This window comes from Anarhichas minor, unplaced genomic scaffold (genome assembly GCF_050575085.1).
Source record: "Anarhichas minor isolate MPS153535 unplaced genomic scaffold, ASM5057508v1 ptg000018l, whole genome shotgun sequence".
Taxonomy (NCBI): domain Eukaryota; kingdom Metazoa; phylum Chordata; class Actinopteri; order Perciformes; family Anarhichadidae; genus Anarhichas; species Anarhichas minor.
Genome location: NW_027466464.1, coordinates 9,785,010 through 9,802,744, shown reverse-complemented (window position 1 = coordinate 9,802,744; position 17,735 = coordinate 9,785,010). Strand labels below are relative to the sequence as shown.

The following is a 17,735-nucleotide window of genomic DNA, read 5'->3' as shown; positions in this document are numbered from 1 at the left end:
CATTTCTCGTCATCAATGTTACCACCATCTACTGGCCACAATGAGTAACTACAAGCATACAAATACTTAAGTAGTAGACCTCCTAATCCACACTCCACACCAATTGGTGGCGGTAATGCAACAATTTGTTGTTTGCCAACCGCCAATAAACCCCAAAGAAGAAGAAGACGACCAGTATTCGGTGAATGGCGGCAATGCAACAACACCCTGGAGTACACACGGCCTCGAAAACCACCGAAGAAGAAAAAGGCAAACGCTCACCCTCGGCCACCATGAAGGGACCAATGGCAGTTTCTGCCCCTGACTTTAAAGAATAAGCCTTGTTATTTCTACAAGTGCTGAATCCACTTCCTGGACTCAAGTCGATGCGACGCCGAATCAATATCTTGGGTGAGACTTTATCTTTAGCTACAATATCCATAAAGCACGCGACTGAAGCAAGCTTGAAGGCCCCGCGCTGAGAGAAAACATGAAGTCATTAGCTCTTTGGTTCACTAACTTTAGCATTAGCCTCCCTTCGGTTGTGTGTGTTTTTAGCAGGAGGCAGTCAGTCATTAACGGGCGAAACAATCTCCAATCTCACATACACGTGTATGAATGTAAAACATGTAAACAAAAGCAAATATAATAGTGCAGTTAGCTAGGAACTTGGAGCTAACATTAAGCTAGCATGCGAGACTGCCCGAGGAGCACCTGCATCAAGAGGCCGTTTGCTGTGTTTATGTTTTGAATGTGTTGCCACCTATAGTAGAACTGCAGGTAGCCACATTTATATTACAATATTTAAAGAAGATTGCTTGGTTTAAATGATTGTTAGTCGCAATTTATGGTGCTAAATTATGTAACGTTATCCCTGATCCAGAATGAATGGAATCAGGCCTCTATTGGCAGTGTAGTCACTCTGCAAAGATATTTTAGTGCAATGTGAAGTAATTATTTTACATTCATGCTTATGTCTTATTCGGTGTTGTTTTGATGCAGCTGATTAATCGTTGACATTTCATTAAGCATAGTTTGTCCTTTTTTCCCAGTCCTGCAGAATGTCCAAGATCAGGCGGAAGGTAACAGTGGAGAATTCAAAAACCATATCTGATAGCAGCAGCAGCAGCAGCACCACGACCAGCAGCACCAGCAACCCCGCCGCCCCGTCCCGCCGGCCCAGTGTGTTTGAAAGACTTGGCCCCAGCACTGGGAGTAATGCTGCTGATGTATGTATAACCTGATAATGCACAATACTTCCTTTTTAGCAGCCTGCTGTGTTGTGTTCTACTGAACTTTGTGTCCTTGTTGCATCCCTGCTGTGATGTTTGTCTCATTATAGTGGATGTCTCTGTATCTCATCAGGCTCATTTGTATGCGTCTTTCAGAGTCACTGCAGAAATTGGCTGAAGACCGGTAATTGCAGTTACGGCAACACTTGTCGCTACACACATGGAACTCAGCCACGAGGCAAAGGATTTAGCTTCAGCCGGTAAGGTGGCTTGTTTTAATTTATTTTGGTGCATGATTTTAGTTTTTTTGCTTGTCTTATTATCCATAGCGTTGTTGACTCGTAGGTTGTGTGCATTCATGTCTGTGTTTGTCTTAATGGAGCAGGTCAGCCGAGAGACCCACAGGTGATCTGCGGGAGAGGATGAAGAATAAAAGACAGGATGTTGACCCAGAAAACTTGAAGCGAGAGCCAGACGAGCCCACATCCCCCACAGCGAAAGTGAGTTCTCTGCTCCCTCGGTCTCTAATTTCAATATATTGTCAACATGTGTAAATTGACTTGGAACCTGAATTGTTGTTTTGAACCTGGAACTGCGAGACATTTAGCCGATATAGAATAAGCACAGGAAGTGACGCAACATGCCGGTGTCGTTCTAACATCCGCGTGCGTATCCTTCTGCAGCAGAGAGACTCTTCCAGAGGCCGACACAGGGAAAAGGAGGATATAAAGATCACAAAGGAGCGCACCCCAGCCAGTGAAGAAGAGCCCACAGAGTGGGAAACCAATCGCGAAGGTTAGCTTGTTTTGTTCAAGTTTTATGGACAAGTGACCTTATGATTTGGGGATTTCCGTTTGATTTTCAGATTTGAAATGAACTAAATATCATCAATGTGGGCTTTGACATGACAGGTGCTAAGATTCAGATTTTTCTATAGAAGCCTCTTTTTTTTGTTTAAGACTCAGATATCGGTGACTACGACTACGAGTTATCCCTTGAGATGAAGCGACAGAAGATTCAGCGTGAGCTGATGAAGTTGGAGCAGGAGAACTTGGACAAGAGGGAGGACATTGTCATCAAGAAAGATGAGACCCCCACCAAAACAAGAGCCACCGCCATGCCGAAGGTACGTTTCTGCCTTTGTTTGGATTCTAAAGAAGAGAATGCTTTTTTTTGTATTTAGCCGGAAAGTGTTTTCTAAAGCATCTCTACTTCCAGGAGAGCAGCTGACTGTAGGAGGGACTCTGATTTTAATTTCATCTTGATCTGTCGTCTCTGTCCTTCAGGCCTCCCCAGAGCCGTTAAGCAAGCAAGACTCGCCCTCATCCAGGAAGTCAAGTGGATCCCCAAAACACAAAAGTGGAACCAAAGGCCCAGGCTCTGGAAAGAAAGAGAAGAAGGCATTAGTGCCCTCGCCGGTTTCAGAATCTACCAGGTAAGAGTCTGGGTTTGCATTTGATTTTTAGATTCCAGGATGAGGAGTCTCATAAACTACTCAACAGTTTTCACTGACATTTGGTGGAAAGTTAGGCCATTTGGGAAGCAAGAACTGCTTTAGACTTATTCTCTCCTCTTCCGTCCAGGCCTTCAAAAGGGAGCCACAGTAAGAAGAAAGGGCCCCGGACCCCGAGTCCTCCTCCCCCAGTCCCTCTAGATATTCCTGTAATTGGGAAGAAACACAAAGGCAAGCACAAGAACAAGGAGAAGTCTGTGGAGAAGCAGAAGGAGGCGAAAGATCGGGGGCGAGATACAGAAAAACACAAAGAGAAGAAGGAGAAACGCAGGTAAAGTGTGGATCGGAGTAATGGTGTAATCAACATTAAGCTTCTTCTTATCAGTGTTCTGTGTGGTCGTTTATCGAAGGATTCGTCTTTTTGAACATAGGGACCGATCAGACAGTTCCCACAAGGCCAAGCGGTCAATGACATCAGAGGAGCGTTCCGGTAGTGTGTCATCTCCCTCCAGGGGCACTTCGCCCCCAGCCAGGAAGAAATCCACTTCTCCGAAGGCTTCGTCCCATAAGACCCCCACACTGGTCTCCCCTCCTCGCAGGTAAGCACACCTGGGCCACGGAGCAAAGGTTTTCTTGCAGAAGGCTTTAATCGCTACAAAACTAGTCTGTCTGTTGGTATTATTTGTTAAAATGATCATAACAGTATGATTCAATCATTAAATGTCTCCTTTGTCACTGCAGGTCACCCTCTCCTCCACGCCACCAGCGCACCCCCACTCCTCCACGCCACCACTCGCCCTCCTCCCACTCGGGTTCCTCTGCCCAGCGGCACTCTTCGTCTCCTCGCCGCCGGCGCTCGTCCTCTCCCACCTACCACCGGAGCGCGGCGGCCCCGGCGTCTGCCTCCTCCCCTCCGAGCTCCCGGCGCTCCCGATCGCCTCCCGCCTCCCACAGCGCCGCCTCTCCACATCGCCGATCTGACAGATCGAGCCCCAGCCAGCGCCACTCCAGTGGCCGCGAGAGGAGCCGTGGTGAAAGAGAGAGGAGTCCGCCTGCTCAGGAGCGCAGGCATGAGCGCAGAGATGGTGACTTTCTGTTCTAGTGCTGTGTTTTCTTGTTTCTCTCATAGTTGATCTTTTTTTTACCATATTTAACACATTGACCACTTTTATGATTAACAGAAAATTAAACTGCCACAATTCTGATCAATTAAGCAATTGAATTTCAAATGATTTCTTTCATCAGTTCAACTTTGTGTTTCTCTTATAAACAGAAAGCCGCAGCAAGCGAGAAAAAGACCGCGACGAACGGGACTATGACTCTGAACAGGTCTCATCACGGGATGCTCGCGATGACCGCGAGACCAGAGAGGCTCGTGAGCGACGGGACGGTCGCGACCGAGGAAGGGAAACGACCCGAGACTCTCGAGACAACAGGGACAACAGGGACGTGAAGGACTCCAGAGAGAGCAGAGCAGAGACCCGCTCCAGTCGAGAGTCGCTGGAGCGCCGTGACCGCGAACGGGAACGAGAGCGGGACCGGGAGAAGGAGAAGGAGAGGGAGAAGGAGAGAGAGCGAGAAAAGGAGAGGGAGAGGACTGATGCCCACAGGAAGGAGGAACCGGCTCAGGAGGACAGGAGTTATGGGAGAGGTCATGGACGGGAAGACGGAGGAAGAGCTGAAGGAAGGACGGACAACAGGACAGACAGAACTGAGAGAAATGGACGAGGGAGAGGGCGTGCTACTGAAACTTCTGATAAAGGCAAGAACTGACATCACATTGTGCTTTCGGTTCCATAGTGGGTTTTATTTGTGGCCATAAGGAAATGTTTAGTAACGAGGAGGTTTTTAGGTAATGCTTACAGCACATTAAAGTTCCTCTGTTATTTAATTTCAGGCTCAAACAGGAACTCCCGGGGTTCCCAGCTGGAGAGCAGCCATGACAACTGGGAGTCACGGAGCAGCGCGGTGCGTGAGCGGAGTGTAGAGAGGAGCACCGACCGCACCGCTACCGAAAGGAGCTCTGAGAGGGGCGCAGACAGAGATCGCTATGAGGGTGACAGGAGAGGAGAGCAGGCCAGAGACTCCTCCTACGACAGGAGAGGAGGGCACGCAGAGCGGGATCGCAGAGACAACCGAGAGAGAGGTGGAGGTGAGGATTTGCTTTATTTTAAGCCTGCAAAAAACATCGTATTGTATGGTAGTTTTTTATCCAAAATTTGTTTGGCTAAGCTTTTTAATTTTCTGTTTCCCAGATCAAAGAGCAGCCTCTCCAAATAGACACCAGGGGAGATCAGATGAGCCTGAGAGGGAGGAGAGGAGAGAGGACCGCAGGACAGATAGAACGGAGGAGAGAAGAGACGACAGGACTCGTGACCGGGAGAGAGAGAGGGAGCGGGAGAGAGAGAGGGAGAAAGAGAAGGACCGAGAGAGGGAGAGGGAAAAGGAGCGAGAGAAGGAGGCGGAGAGGGAGCGGGCCAGGGAGAGAGAGCGGGAGCGGGAACGAGAGAGGGAGAGAGAGCGAGAGAGGGAAAGGGAGCGGGAGGAGCGGGAGCGAGAGAGGGAGGAACGGGAGAGGGAGAGGGAGAGGAAGGAGCGGGAGAGGGAGCGGGAGAGAGAGAGGGAGCAGCGGGAGAGAGAGAGGCAGCGGGAATGGGAGGAGCGAGAGAGAGGGCGAGAGGAAAGGCGGGAGAGGAGAGATGACACCAGGGACGACCGGCCCATCAGAGACACCCGGGATGACCGCAAGACGAGGCACGTATCAGCCTACACAATTAATCCTCAAGTTTACAAATGTTTATGTTTACTGGTATTTGAGGAGTATGTGTAATAATTCTCCTCCTCTCTCCTTTTAGTCGCAAGAGGCCCAGGGTGGAGAGCAGCCCGAGCCCAAGGGCCTCGCCGAAGCGAGCTGCTCGGGACGTCAGTCCTGCAGACAGCGACGGCTACAACAGTGCAGAAGAGAAAAGTGAGCGCCCGATCGGCCGAGGGCAGGCCAAGCTCCACCCTCCGCCCCTCCTCCCCAGCCCAGTGTGTCTGCATCCACCTGACAGTAGGGGAAATATTTTTGCAAGGACACATTTGTTGGGGAATTCACTGCTCGTGTACTGCAATTACAAAAAAAAAAGTTGTTCAAGGGAAATAAGCTGTTAATCATGTTCTGGCCAATGAACATCAACTGGTTTCCTGGAAATGGCACAGATAAGCGGTCTGTTGTCAAAGCTGATATGAGAATGATTGCTTTTATGCTAAGTACTGAGTGTGGTATGTGACTGTTCATGTGCAGGTGCTGACAAAAATCGCATGCTGAGCCAGGTGGTGCGGCCCCAGGAGCCCTTGTTGCGTTCTCCCCCGAGGGCTGTTCCGACTGATGAGAAGCCCGCTCACTGGAAGGATGAGGAGCGCAGAGGAGCCGCTGACAAAAGGGAAGCACGCAGCCGCCATGAGGACCTGGAGCCTCGCGGGGAACGCACCAGAGGAGGCGACAGGCGAGGAGAGCCCCTTGTGGAAACCCCGTCCGACTCTCGTAGCAGAGGCAGAGACCAGCGAGAGTCCACACCGCCGCCACCGCCTCCGCCTCCCCCGCCCCCCCCCTCCTTCGGCCCTCGCCGCTTCCAGCGAAGACAGAGACACTGCTGGCTCCCAGGCCCACGAGGAGGGTAAAAAGAAGACAAAGTCTCAGAGGAAGGGACTGAAGAAGGGTCGCAAGGAAGAGGAGGTTGGCGGTGGCAACATTCTGGCAGGTGCGGGAGAACGTTTCAAGTCCGAGCCCCCAACCAGCGGTGCTGTAGACGTACCTCCACCCGTACACTCGCCCAAGAAAGGAGCCAAGAAGAAGGCGCTTGATCGAAAGAGGAAACGGTCACGAGAGGGAGAATCTGATGTGTCTGATGAAGATTTATCTGCCCCTCAGCCACATAATAAGAGGAAGCGAGGGCCCAGGACGCCACCACCGTCGATGAGGCCGGATCACCGTGGTACTGGAGGCATCACAGAGCCATCTCCTCTGTCCAAAATGGACAACTTCAGTGACTGGTCAGATGAGGAGGTCACAGACCGAGGAGCACCACTGGAAACACAAGCTCCACCGGCTCCGGCTGAGCCTCTTAAGAGAGGTGTTGTCCCCAGAGTGGGCAGGGACAGGGAGCGGTGCCACCCTCCTCCCATCGCCCCTCTGCTCCCCCAAGATCCTCCAATACTGCTGCTGCCGACTCTGACTCCGCAGCCCCTCATGTCCCAGCCGCTGCTCCGCAAACTGCCCCCGGAGCAGACGCGCAGCAGCAGCATGGGGAGCAACCAGAGCCGCACGTCATCCAGACGCTTGCGATCACCCTCCAACGAGTCAGCGCACCGAGAAGACCCCCAAGGTCCACGACCCCACCGGGGCAGGCTGCAGGGCGCCAACTCTCGGGACCGAGAGCGGGAAAGGGAGAGGCCGGTCGTGACGGACCCTCCAGTGGCCGAGAGGAAGTCTCGAATCGACCAGTTGAGGAGAGGAGAGCCCAGTCGCAGCACCTCCTCAGGTAGATGAACACACATCTTGACACTACATTTATCTTTTTGTAAACGCTACTGACAGGATCATGCTTAATTATAACACTGACCTCTGATTCCAGCTTAACTCATATCTGTCTCCGCTGTCTTCCAGACCGCCAGGATTCACACAGCCACAGCTCCAGGCGCAGCTCCCCTGACTCCGAGAGGCTGGCCAGGTCAGAGTCCCGCGCCGGCTCCTACGACAGTCGAGAACGGGAGAGAGACAGGGAGCCGTTTGAGCGGGAACGAGACCGAAAGGACCTCCGGCCTCAGCAGCAGCAACCGCAGCAGCAGCAGCAGCAGCAGCCCCTGCTCCTCCAACCGCCCCTACAACAGCCAAGAGACTGGGAGCCTGAACCCAGGGACTGGCCTAGCAGGGCACGGGAGCCCCTACTGATGCGGCCTGGCCGGGAACCTCTCCTGAGGGAGCGGGACATCAGGGACAGGGAACGCTTGCTCCCCGAAGGACTCATGCAGCAGCACGAGCGGGAAAGAGAGCGAGAGAGAGACAGTAGAGGTGACCGAGGCGGCGATCGAGAGAGGGAGAGGATGATGATGATGGACCTGCCGCCCCACGGAGACCCCAGGGCCCCGGCACGAGGTGACCTGAGGGGTGACCTGAGGGGTGACCTGAGGGGTGACCTGAGGGGTGACCTGAGGGGTGACCTGAGGGGCGACCTGAGGGGCGACCTGCGAGGGGACATGATGAGACAGGAGAGGAGCGAATATGAGCCTCTGCTGCCAAGAGAGGCCTTCAGCCCTCCAGAGCCGGAGAAACCAAGCAACAGTCACCATGTCGTAGGAGAGCAACGGGAGCTGGAGAAGACGGACAGCATCGATGGTAAGAAGATCAAAACACTTTATTTTGTCACTTTCTTTCCGAATTTCCAACATGGATTTAAAGAAGTCTTTGTGTTCTCAGGAGACGATGATGGGAAAGAAGACGATGGCCAGTCAGTCGCGTCTGTGGGAGAGGAGTATGAACCGATCAGTGATGATGAGCTGGATGAAATTCTGGCTGACAGCCAGAAAAAAGAGGATCAGCAAGACGATGAAAAAATTACAGGTACCAGGAAATACTTAGAAAAATGAAATGTGTATATATATATATATATATATATATATATATATATATATATATATATATTATATATATATATATATATATATATATATTATATATATATATATTATATATATATATATATATATATATATATATATATATATATATATATATATATATATTATATATATATATATATATTATATATATATATATATATATATTATATATAAGTACGCTACCCAGACGCTCCTTTTTAAATCAACATCACTGCCGTGTGTCGACAGGTCCTCTGGATGTCATTGATGTGGACTGGTCCAGCCTGATGCCCAAAACGAAGCCAGAGCCGCGGGCAGCGGGGGCAGCGTTGCTCCGGTTCACCCCAGGGGCCGTGCTTCTTAGGGCGGGAATCTCCAAGCGCCTCGCTGGGCCTGAGCTCCTGGAGCAAGTCAGAGAGGTGTGCAAGTCTGAGCTGGACGACCCCAAAGGTGAGAGTTTGGACATCTTCCAGCATTTAACACCAATGCTTGTTGTTTTTGCCTTCGTTATGTTTCTTCTATTTTAAATTGGCAACATGGGTTAGTGTCTGTTTAGTGTGATCCATTCGTCTAAAACTTTGTCCACTCTGTCCTACCAGATGCTGACAAGCTGTTTGAGCATGACCTGGGGGCTCTGAATATGGCCGCCCTGAACAGGCGGGTGGAGAGGGCAGGTTTGCTGAGAAACCTCGGGCCCTGCTGCAAGGCCCTGTGCGCCCGCAGGGACTTCGCCATCCGCCGGCAGCTGTTAAAAAATGACAAGGTAGAATGAATCCAATACTGCAGTTACTCTGCGTCAATCTTTGCTGCATTCTCAACTGCGTTGTTTAGAGAGATGTGTTTTTAAATCTGCTTCTCCTTCTTCAGGGCCTCACCAAGCAGTACCCCGCTACGCCCGTGGTGGACAACGAGCTGCTGCAGATGAGCATGCGTCTCTTCAGAAGGACCGTGGCTGGGCCCAGAGCGGGCCCAGAGCGGGCCGAAGCCAGTGGTTCGGTACCAGCAGCCGAGGTCGCTCCAGCTGGTAGCAGTAAGCTGAGCACAGCGCAGCCAGAGGTGTGTGTGTCCTAAGAGAAATGGGTTTTGATTAGTCAAACACATGAAAGTGAACACGTCTGACTCTGTCCTGTTTCAGTTCATACATAGCATTTTTAGTCATGAGAGGAAATAAAAAGAAAACGTCAAACTTGTGAGTCTTACTCAGTTGTGCTTTACATGTTTTGGATGAAGTTCTCTGCCATAGACTACTGGACATTCAAGCCTATGGAGTGTTATGAACCATGTATGAGAGGCGTAAAACCCTAAAATTCCTGTTTTTTGTGCTTTGCAATGTTTTTGAGCAGCTTTTTCACTGTCAGTTTCACCTGCCTAACCAAGTTCAAATGACTATTTTGTTTTTGTTTATTGTGCATTGGTTTCTACGACTGTGCATTAAAATGGTTAGATGTCCATTTTTGTAACGGGTCTTTTGCTTTGTATGAAGTGACTGTTCGGCCTTCAAATCATGTGACTCTTGATGTTATTGCTATTTTTGTTTTCGGTCGTATTACAAAATATCTGCAGAGCAAATCTACAGCGTTTGCTGCAGAGTGTTACTGACCAGCAACACTGAAGCATCCTGCAGGGACTTGAATGAACGTTTCTCACAAATAAGCACTGCCAAACTATTCCGTCATTGAATGTAATTTGTTACACGTGTTAGTCTTTGCAGACGTTATTGCTTATTCCTTGATGTATTTGTGTTGAATGGTTTGGCAATGTCTACCTGAAATGAAGTGAGTGCAGAGCACCCTGTAGACTGCAGCGTACCAGACCTCCAGCACTTCACATGTGGACTTCCTCTCCTTAACGTTCACCAGCCCACACCATCAAAATGAGGAGCCAAAATGTCCTGATAGGAAAAGACACTAGACTGCTTAGTTTTTAAAAAGGATAAATAGTTTGAGCTTCTGTGTTCCAGTGGTTGACCATCCAGAGTCAGACTAAAAAAGACTTGGTACAGGTGGATAAACTGAACCTCTGGGAAGTGATTGTATCATCACTCTTAGTTCAACAATTGACACTTGAAAAGTGCAGGTCATGCATGCTTTGAGTGCTTGGATGCAATCAATGGACAAACCAGCTTCAGTGTTGCACTGAAACAGCATAAAGAGCATAATTGGAGTGGGAAAAGGCTGTTGTCGTAGAGACCTGGATTCAACATGACACCTCCTCCCGGCCACGCAACTGTGACTTGAAATCAAAGCGACATTACAGACGTGGAGAGAGAGTGGGCTCTGAAGTAGCCCCCGATCTTTAAATCTGACTCTTTTCCTACTTGATATTTATTTTGTCGAAGGTAGAAGGTCAATTTTGAGATGTGCAAGTGATATCTGATTTAACGTTGTATTTTTATTTTTTACTGAAAAAAATAAATGAATGACATTTTTCACATTGTGATGACATTTTGCCAAATAACGGCAACTTTGGACCTGGAGGACTTAAATGTAAAGCTAGTTTATCAGGATTGCCACATTCAATTCCCACAGTGAGCTACGAGATGCGACTTTTTGCATTTTGAGGTAAGTGTTGAATTTGACATATAACCACAGCCTCTTCTGAGGAAACGCACAATTTTATAACTTTTACAATTGTGTTCAAATGACAGCTTTAGGGCATTTAATACGAGTGTTTGATGAAGACTTGAGACAACAGTAGAGCAGGTGTCTCATAGCTGGTTGCAGACCTCATAAGCCTAACACTCAAAATAAAGCATCTATTTTACTGTGAATGGTTGAAATGCCTCTTCTTATTGTCTGTCTTATAAACTGGTTCAAAGCCTTAATTAATGCGTCTACGTTGGTATGCAAAGGCCCATCACGTGTGATTACGTTATTCAGTATTATACCTCACCACACAGGTCAGCTGACATTCTTGATCAAAAGAAAAACGGATCATTATTATTGTGATTATAAGTGACATAAGCTGAATCTTTACGTTGCACATAAATACTTTTAATACATTTTTTATTTTGTGTCCATGTTTTCTTTATAAAGTCTGATAATGCAAACGTTTCCATCTCTTGTCTTCATAACCTCACACTGCTAACGTCTGTTCTCGGAACCTTTACTCCTACGTTTGTTGTTGACGAACATCATACAAAACGGACCGGTTTCCTTTACCCACAATTCTCTGCGTTTGGTCCGTCCTTCCGACTTCCGCCTCAACTACGAGCCGAAGTGAGTATTCTTTCGGAAATTTTATTTCTACAATCTATCACCATCCTGTGATATTTAAGACAGCACTGACCGCGTATTTTTTACAAATATACACATTAGTGTTGCGTTGTCCTTCGTGTGTGGTTTTTTTATGTGGTATAACGTATTAAAAGACATTTAAAGTCGAATAACGTTACGGCATTGATTCGACCGTAAATGCTTCAATTAGCCTGCCTGTCCAGTGCCCACTTTGAGCTAGAAACGGTGTTTATATCGTTTCTAGCTTAATCCACTGGTAGTTTAAGTTGCTTATTTAGCACAAGTGCTGTATATCGTACCCTTTAGCCTGCAGGCTAGCTGATGTACAGCAACGTTAGGGAGAGTAAGCTAGCTTTATGCTAACGTTAGATGTGTTTGTGATATAACGTTAACGCTTAACGTAGCATTCATATGCTCATGCAGTGATCCATGTATGTTGTTTCTAGATGGCCCCGACCAAGAAAGGAGAGAAAAAGAAGGGGCGTTCAGCCATCAACGAAGTAGTGACCAGAGAGTACACCATCAACGTCCACAAGCGCATCCATGGAATGTGAGTACTGCAAGCCCATGTGTCTATAAATTGTTTATCCAGATGTGATTAACAGTAAATCTTTTATTTGCTCACAGGAGACAAAATTAGTGTATGTTTTGGATTTGATCAATTCGGTGAGATTAATGGTGTCTTCTCCTTGCAGTGGTTTCAAGAGGAGGGCTCCCCGCGCCATCAAGGAGATCCGCAAGTTCGCCATGAAGGAGATGGGAACTCCTGATGTCCGTATTGACACTCGCCTCAACAAGGCAGTGTGGAGCAAGGGTGTCAGGTGAGATGATACTCCCATTTATACTCGTGACTAAGTTTGCTGTTGGTATAAACCTCCTCTCACTTTGCATTCTTGTGCTCTTATTAGTTTGTGGTGCAGGGAAAAAGCATAGTTTGTATTGTGTTTCTGTGAGACTGCATGATATAGAGAAACGGTGTGTTTTAGTCTGATATTTATCACTTAAACTTTTCATTTAGTGACTGCCACCTGCTTGAATTTAAGAAGGGTGACGGATGTTGTAAGAAGAAATGTTTATGTGAAATTGTTAATTTCTCCACCCGTCTGTCAGCTAAGACAAGAAGTGCCTTCTGTACCAAGGACTGAGATGTCAGAGTGGTTTATGATTTTTAATGTGTAGCCAGTGAACATACTCTGACCGCTGTGCATCATGAATATACAAGATGATGGGAGGAGTTGTCGTCTCTGATTTCAATACTGTCAACAAGGCCGTGACACATCTGCTGACCAATTGGGCAACATCTTGACTAGTTTGCATTTAGTTATGATTGTAACTTTGTGATGTGCAGAAACGTGCCATACAGGATGCGCGTACGACTGTCCAGGAAGCGTAATGAGGACGAGGACTCTCCCAACAAACTGTACACCCTGGTCACATACGTTCCTGTCACCACATGCAAAGGTGAATACGCCGCTAACTGACACCGTCATTCGCCTCCTGAAGCAGTAAAGACATTTAATTAATCTTTTACTTTTTCCAACAGGTCTGCAGACAGTCAATGTTGATGAGAACTAAACTCTGCGAGTCGAATAAATAAAATAAAAGGACCTCTTGTCTTCTGTCTTTATTTCTGTTTCTGCACTGAATGTTATATTTGGGGTGTTTTGTATTTGTAGTAAAATCATTTCAGAGGAATACTCGTGTACTAAACTATTTATTCTTACAACTCAATCCGTATACAGATGTTTTGTTGTGCCATGCTTGGTAAGAAAGCTAACTGGACTGCAACTACCATTTCCCAATAGAAGTATCAAATATGCAGACAGACCATGTCTCTTTCTACAACAAAGATATTGTTTCAGTCTTGTTGAGTGATGATCCTGTTCTGGCTTTAAAGTATTTAAAATACAAATGGGTTGGTAGCAAAAGGTGCCTCGGCAGGTCATTGAGATCTTGTGGATAGTAAACAATTTAGTCAGTCTCATTAAACTGCAGAAGAATTAAATGTTATTCAAATTTTAGGTAGATATAGGTTAAGACATTATTTAGAGCTATTCCAGTGCTGATGCTAAAGACAATACATACAGCTGCTTCATGCTTAATAAATAACAGACATGAAACTTAAGACTGCATACATGTTTGTTTTTTTTATAACTATTCTTTCAAATATATTAGACTGGATCAAACTCCCAGAGTAAACAGCTGGAGACAGATGGCAGCAGTAAATGAGCGTTACCACCATGCTGCCACTAGAGGGAGCTACTTGTTCGCTAGCAGTCGGATGTTGTGAAGTACAGAGACGATGATGGCAGCGTACTACATTTCCTCCAGAGTTTGTGCAGCTGTGAAGTAGCTATAACTCAATAAGAAGCTAAGACGCAAGGCTGCTCTGGAGTCAGTTTTAGACACTGGATGAACCTCACCGACAAACACTTCGCGTGGATCAAGTCGTCTGCTTCATATCTGGGAGGGACAGGTGTGGCTAGCTGTTCGGCTAACTAACTGACACGCTAGCTGAGCTAAGCTAATAGCTAAGTTAGCTTGTCCAGGTGGGAGCGTCGGTGTTTCCATGGCCGTCGGCTGATGGGCGAAGCGATGCGGCACCACTGGCTGCTCCTCGGGGCGTGCGGCTGGGTGCTGCTCATCCTGATGTTCGTCAGCAAGTTCATCAGCTTCAGAGCTGTAGACGGTAAGCTGCCATGTCTGTTATTGACTACTACAGGCAGCGATCGGGGTACATGTGATCACCCCATCTCTGTGTGTTTTCAGACTACGGAGAGAGGGTCGGTGGTCAGAGTTGGACGGTACCAGGCACCAAGGTGGTTAGACCCATCCCTGTTTCCAGCCCAGTGAAACCAGCCCCAAAACCATCTGATCAGGTGACTAATGCAGCTGATTATACTCCCATTAATCTCTGCAATAACACTTCATTCATTCACAATAGTGTTGTATATCTGTGTGTCAGCCCTCAGCGGTGCCTACAGGGACAGATTGGCAGCCGGTCGTTTATAAGCGAGTCCAGTTGCTCTCAACTGTGTGCAACAACAGCAGCCTCGGGAATCTGACTCACGCCGCCATCAGCAAGTTTGTCCTGGACCGCATCTTTGTCTGCGACAAACACAAGATCTTGTTCTGCCAGACGCCGAAAGTGGGCAACACACAGTGGAAGAAGGTCCTCATTGTGCTCAATGGTAAGTGAGGGTAATAACAATGTTTAGAGAGTAAAACATGGGCAAACATAATTGTTTAATTCAGTGGATGACTTGTGTTATTAACATTGGCAGGAGCGTTCCCGTCTGTGGAGGAGATCCCAGAAAACCTGGTTCATGACCACGAGAAGAACGGCCTGCCCCGTCTGTCGTCACTCACGCCGCAGGAGATTACTCACAGGTTGGTTTAAGACTCACCAAGTAGAGGGATTCGACCCCTCACAACAATTATTTTCTTAAAACCCTCGTTTGTCTCCACAGATTAAGCACTTACTTTAAATTTTTCATCGTGAGAGACCCCTTCGAGCGCCTGATTTCTGCCTTCAAGGACAAGTTCGTGAAGAACCCGCGCTTCGAGCCGTGGTACAAGCACGACATCGCCCCAGCCATCATCCGCAAGTACCGCAAGATCCACCGCGACAGCAACCTCGCCGCCTCCGGCCTGCACTTTGAGGACTTTGTCCGGTACTTGGGCGACGCGGAGGGCCGCCAGCGCATGGACCGGCAGTTCGGCGAGCACATCATCCACTGGGTGACGTACGCGGAGCTGTGCGCGCCGTGCGAAATCCACTACAGCGTGGTGGGCCACCATGAGACACTGGAGCAAGACGCGCCCCACATCCTCAAAGCAGCGGGCATCGCCGGCATGGTGTCCTACCCGGATATTCCTCCAGGCATCACCCGCTACAACAGGACCAAGGTGGAGCAATATTTCTCAGGCATCAGCAAGCGGGACATCAGGCGTCTCTACGCACGATACCAGGGGGACTTTCAGCTGTTCGGCTACCCGAGCCCAGAGTTTCTACTGAACTAAAACAATGATTAACACTGACTAAAAGATAGGAAATCCTCTCAACATCTGTGCTTTACTGAGACAGAGGTGTATTGTAGCTGACTGAACTGGCAGACCCGAAAGCCTGGCTGTAACGTTCTTATTTTAGAAGTACAGTAGTATCACGTAATGACATTCAGCGGCGATAATAGCTGCAGAATTTATCATTTTGCGTGGGGGGAAAAAGTGTCAATATGAAGATAAAATCCAGGTACAGAACTCATTTGTTGTCTTATATTTAATGTTGAATGATGCATCCTCATAGAGAGAGGTGTTCTCTGTAATACCTGGCCTGGTACCCTGTCATGTAGCTTCTATACTGGACCGCGCGGGTCACCGTTTCAAAAGGAAAGCTCTGCGTTTAGACACGCTGTGTCTTTTCTGTACCTCTCGCTCTCATGCTAGACGTAGGCGAAGCTATAGTCTGTATCAGGGATTCTAACTTTTTCGGGCAAGGAGAGTGAACGGTGGGAATATAAGACAAACTTCTCGCGGTTAACTTTTTATATATTTTTACCAGTTTCTCCATTCAAAGGCATGTTAAAGGGATAGTTTGGGTGTTTTGGGTTGTATGAGGTACCTATTCATGGTCAGTTTATTTCCTACAGCAGATGACAGATGACACGCCCCCAATTTGGGGAAACAGACAGTAGTTACTGCAATAGACGGGGGCAAACTATCCCTTTAATGTCTTGGAAGAAAGTAAAATACTCTTCAAATACCATGAAAATACTTCCACACTGACTCAAAGGCCTTGGTCCCGCAACTCAGTGTATCCATTGTTGTGGTGGTTCTGCCTTTACTGAAGCTGATGTCCGACGCGTTTCTTTTATTCAGCTGTTTAAACTGCACTGGGACATTGAAGGAAATTGGCACTGGATTTTAGAGGATCGTTTTTCTATCAGAAATGTACTGTGTAAATGTTCTTTAACTTGTCTTGCAACTCAACATTTGTACTACATGTTGCTATTTATAATACTTCATTATTAACCTGACACCAACTCTCTGCAGCCACCTGGTGACCCTTTTTGGACAGGCGGTTATAATACGAGGACGACACGAGTTAGTAATAAAGTTCCATGTGAAATATTGTGCTGTTCTTTCTTCTTACGGATACAAAGTGTGTGTGGGTAAAAAGCAAACTGGTGTGAGCTCTGAGAAAGCACATTTACCATCAAGTCACACATCTGGATGTGGTCCACATGTTCTGTTTGTTGCTGCAATAACAGCAAACACCCACAAGGTGGCAGTAAAACACCTCAAATGTGACTGCTGAGTTCAGAAACCACAAATCACATTGAACCCTTCCACCTAACGTCACCACACAGGGTTGTTGTTGATGTTGACATTTGAACCATAGGCATCAGGGCAAAACAATGACTTCATAGCCATAAGTCAGCAACAAACACTTCCAGACAGAGCGGGGTGGAGCAGTATTTACAGTATCGGTGTGGTCTGTGTTTGCCGGATGGATTTTAAGTTGCTTTACGGAGCTGAAGCGTTAGTTAAGTGTTACACTGAGTGTCTGAGTTGAGGCTTTGTGTATGCATGCTCATGTTGTGTGTGTGTGTGTGTGTGTCTCCCCACTGCCAGGTCGCCTCTCTCACCCTGTGAGACTGGTTCGCCCTGCCCCGTCGTTTAAACGTTGAGTCGAGGTCTGTTTAACCAAAAGCTTATCTTTTCTGTTTGTGGAGATTGGTTGTGGGTTTGTGATGAATAACTGGAAGGCTGTTTCCTCTCTGCAGTGGACTCAACACAAAAGATCCATGCCGGGTAGTATCAATATATATCTTTAAAAATATCCTCCGTTTATGTAACATATACTATATTATGTAGCTGCTTTATATTCAACTTAAGCCTGCCTTGAGAGTACAGAAAGGTGACAGCGGTCATAGCACCTTTGGGTGCACAGCTGACAGCCCTTTAAGAATTCAGTATGTGCATACCTGTACATTGATCTGCTGTGTTTGGAAGCTGAGGCTGCAACTCAGGCAGAATACAGACCGCCTGCGTTGACTGAGCTCTGACAAATGTATTATTAATAAGGAGGTAATCACCAAAAATCATCCTGCAGTACATCACTGACCAAACACTCAATTGAGAAGCATGATGTAATGAAATACTGTTATTTAGGTATACAGTAGATCAATACTT

At 47.4% G+C, this 17,735-nt stretch overlaps 3 protein-coding genes across 3 annotated transcripts; all 3 read left to right on the top strand.

The window, feature by feature from the left end:
• The first annotated feature begins 182 nt into the window (after nucleotides 1–182).
• On the top strand, nucleotides 183–10,733 carry zc3h13 (zinc finger CCCH-type containing 13). The gene is given in 21 exon segments (XM_076094471.1): nucleotides 183–390; nucleotides 1,032–1,208; nucleotides 1,368–1,471; nucleotides 1,597–1,711; nucleotides 1,895–2,006; nucleotides 2,171–2,337; nucleotides 2,498–2,646; nucleotides 2,795–2,995; nucleotides 3,096–3,263; nucleotides 3,406–3,749; nucleotides 3,938–4,426; nucleotides 4,562–4,816; nucleotides 4,920–5,418; nucleotides 5,520–5,716; nucleotides 5,951–6,264; nucleotides 6,266–7,187; nucleotides 7,313–8,041; nucleotides 8,123–8,266; nucleotides 8,554–8,754; nucleotides 8,904–9,067; nucleotides 9,172–10,733. Coding segments are annotated over 20 exon segments (5,646 nt in total). The 5' UTR covers nucleotides 183–390; nucleotides 1,032–1,040; the 3' UTR covers nucleotides 9,376–10,733.
• Nucleotides 10,734–11,374: 641 nt separating this feature from the next.
• Nucleotides 11,375–13,147, top strand: rpl31 (ribosomal protein L31). Its single transcript, XM_076094473.1, has 5 exons — nucleotides 11,375–11,522; nucleotides 11,987–12,090; nucleotides 12,236–12,361; nucleotides 12,889–13,001; nucleotides 13,084–13,147. The coding sequence occupies exons 2-5, from the start codon at nucleotides 11,987–11,989 to the stop codon at nucleotides 13,113–13,115; spliced, it is 375 nt and encodes a 124-aa protein (XP_075950588.1). The 5' UTR covers nucleotides 11,375–11,522; the 3' UTR covers nucleotides 13,116–13,147.
• A 662-nt stretch (nucleotides 13,148–13,809) lies between these two features.
• On the top strand, nucleotides 13,810–16,670 carry chst10 (carbohydrate sulfotransferase 10). Its single transcript, XM_076094956.1, has 5 exons — nucleotides 13,810–14,229; nucleotides 14,310–14,419; nucleotides 14,506–14,731; nucleotides 14,825–14,930; nucleotides 15,011–16,670. Exons 1-5 carry the CDS (start codon nucleotides 14,124–14,126, stop codon nucleotides 15,561–15,563), a joined length of 1,101 nt encoding a protein of 366 aa, XP_075951071.1. The 5' UTR covers nucleotides 13,810–14,123; the 3' UTR covers nucleotides 15,564–16,670.
• The last annotated feature ends 1,065 nt before the right edge of the window (nucleotides 16,671–17,735 follow it).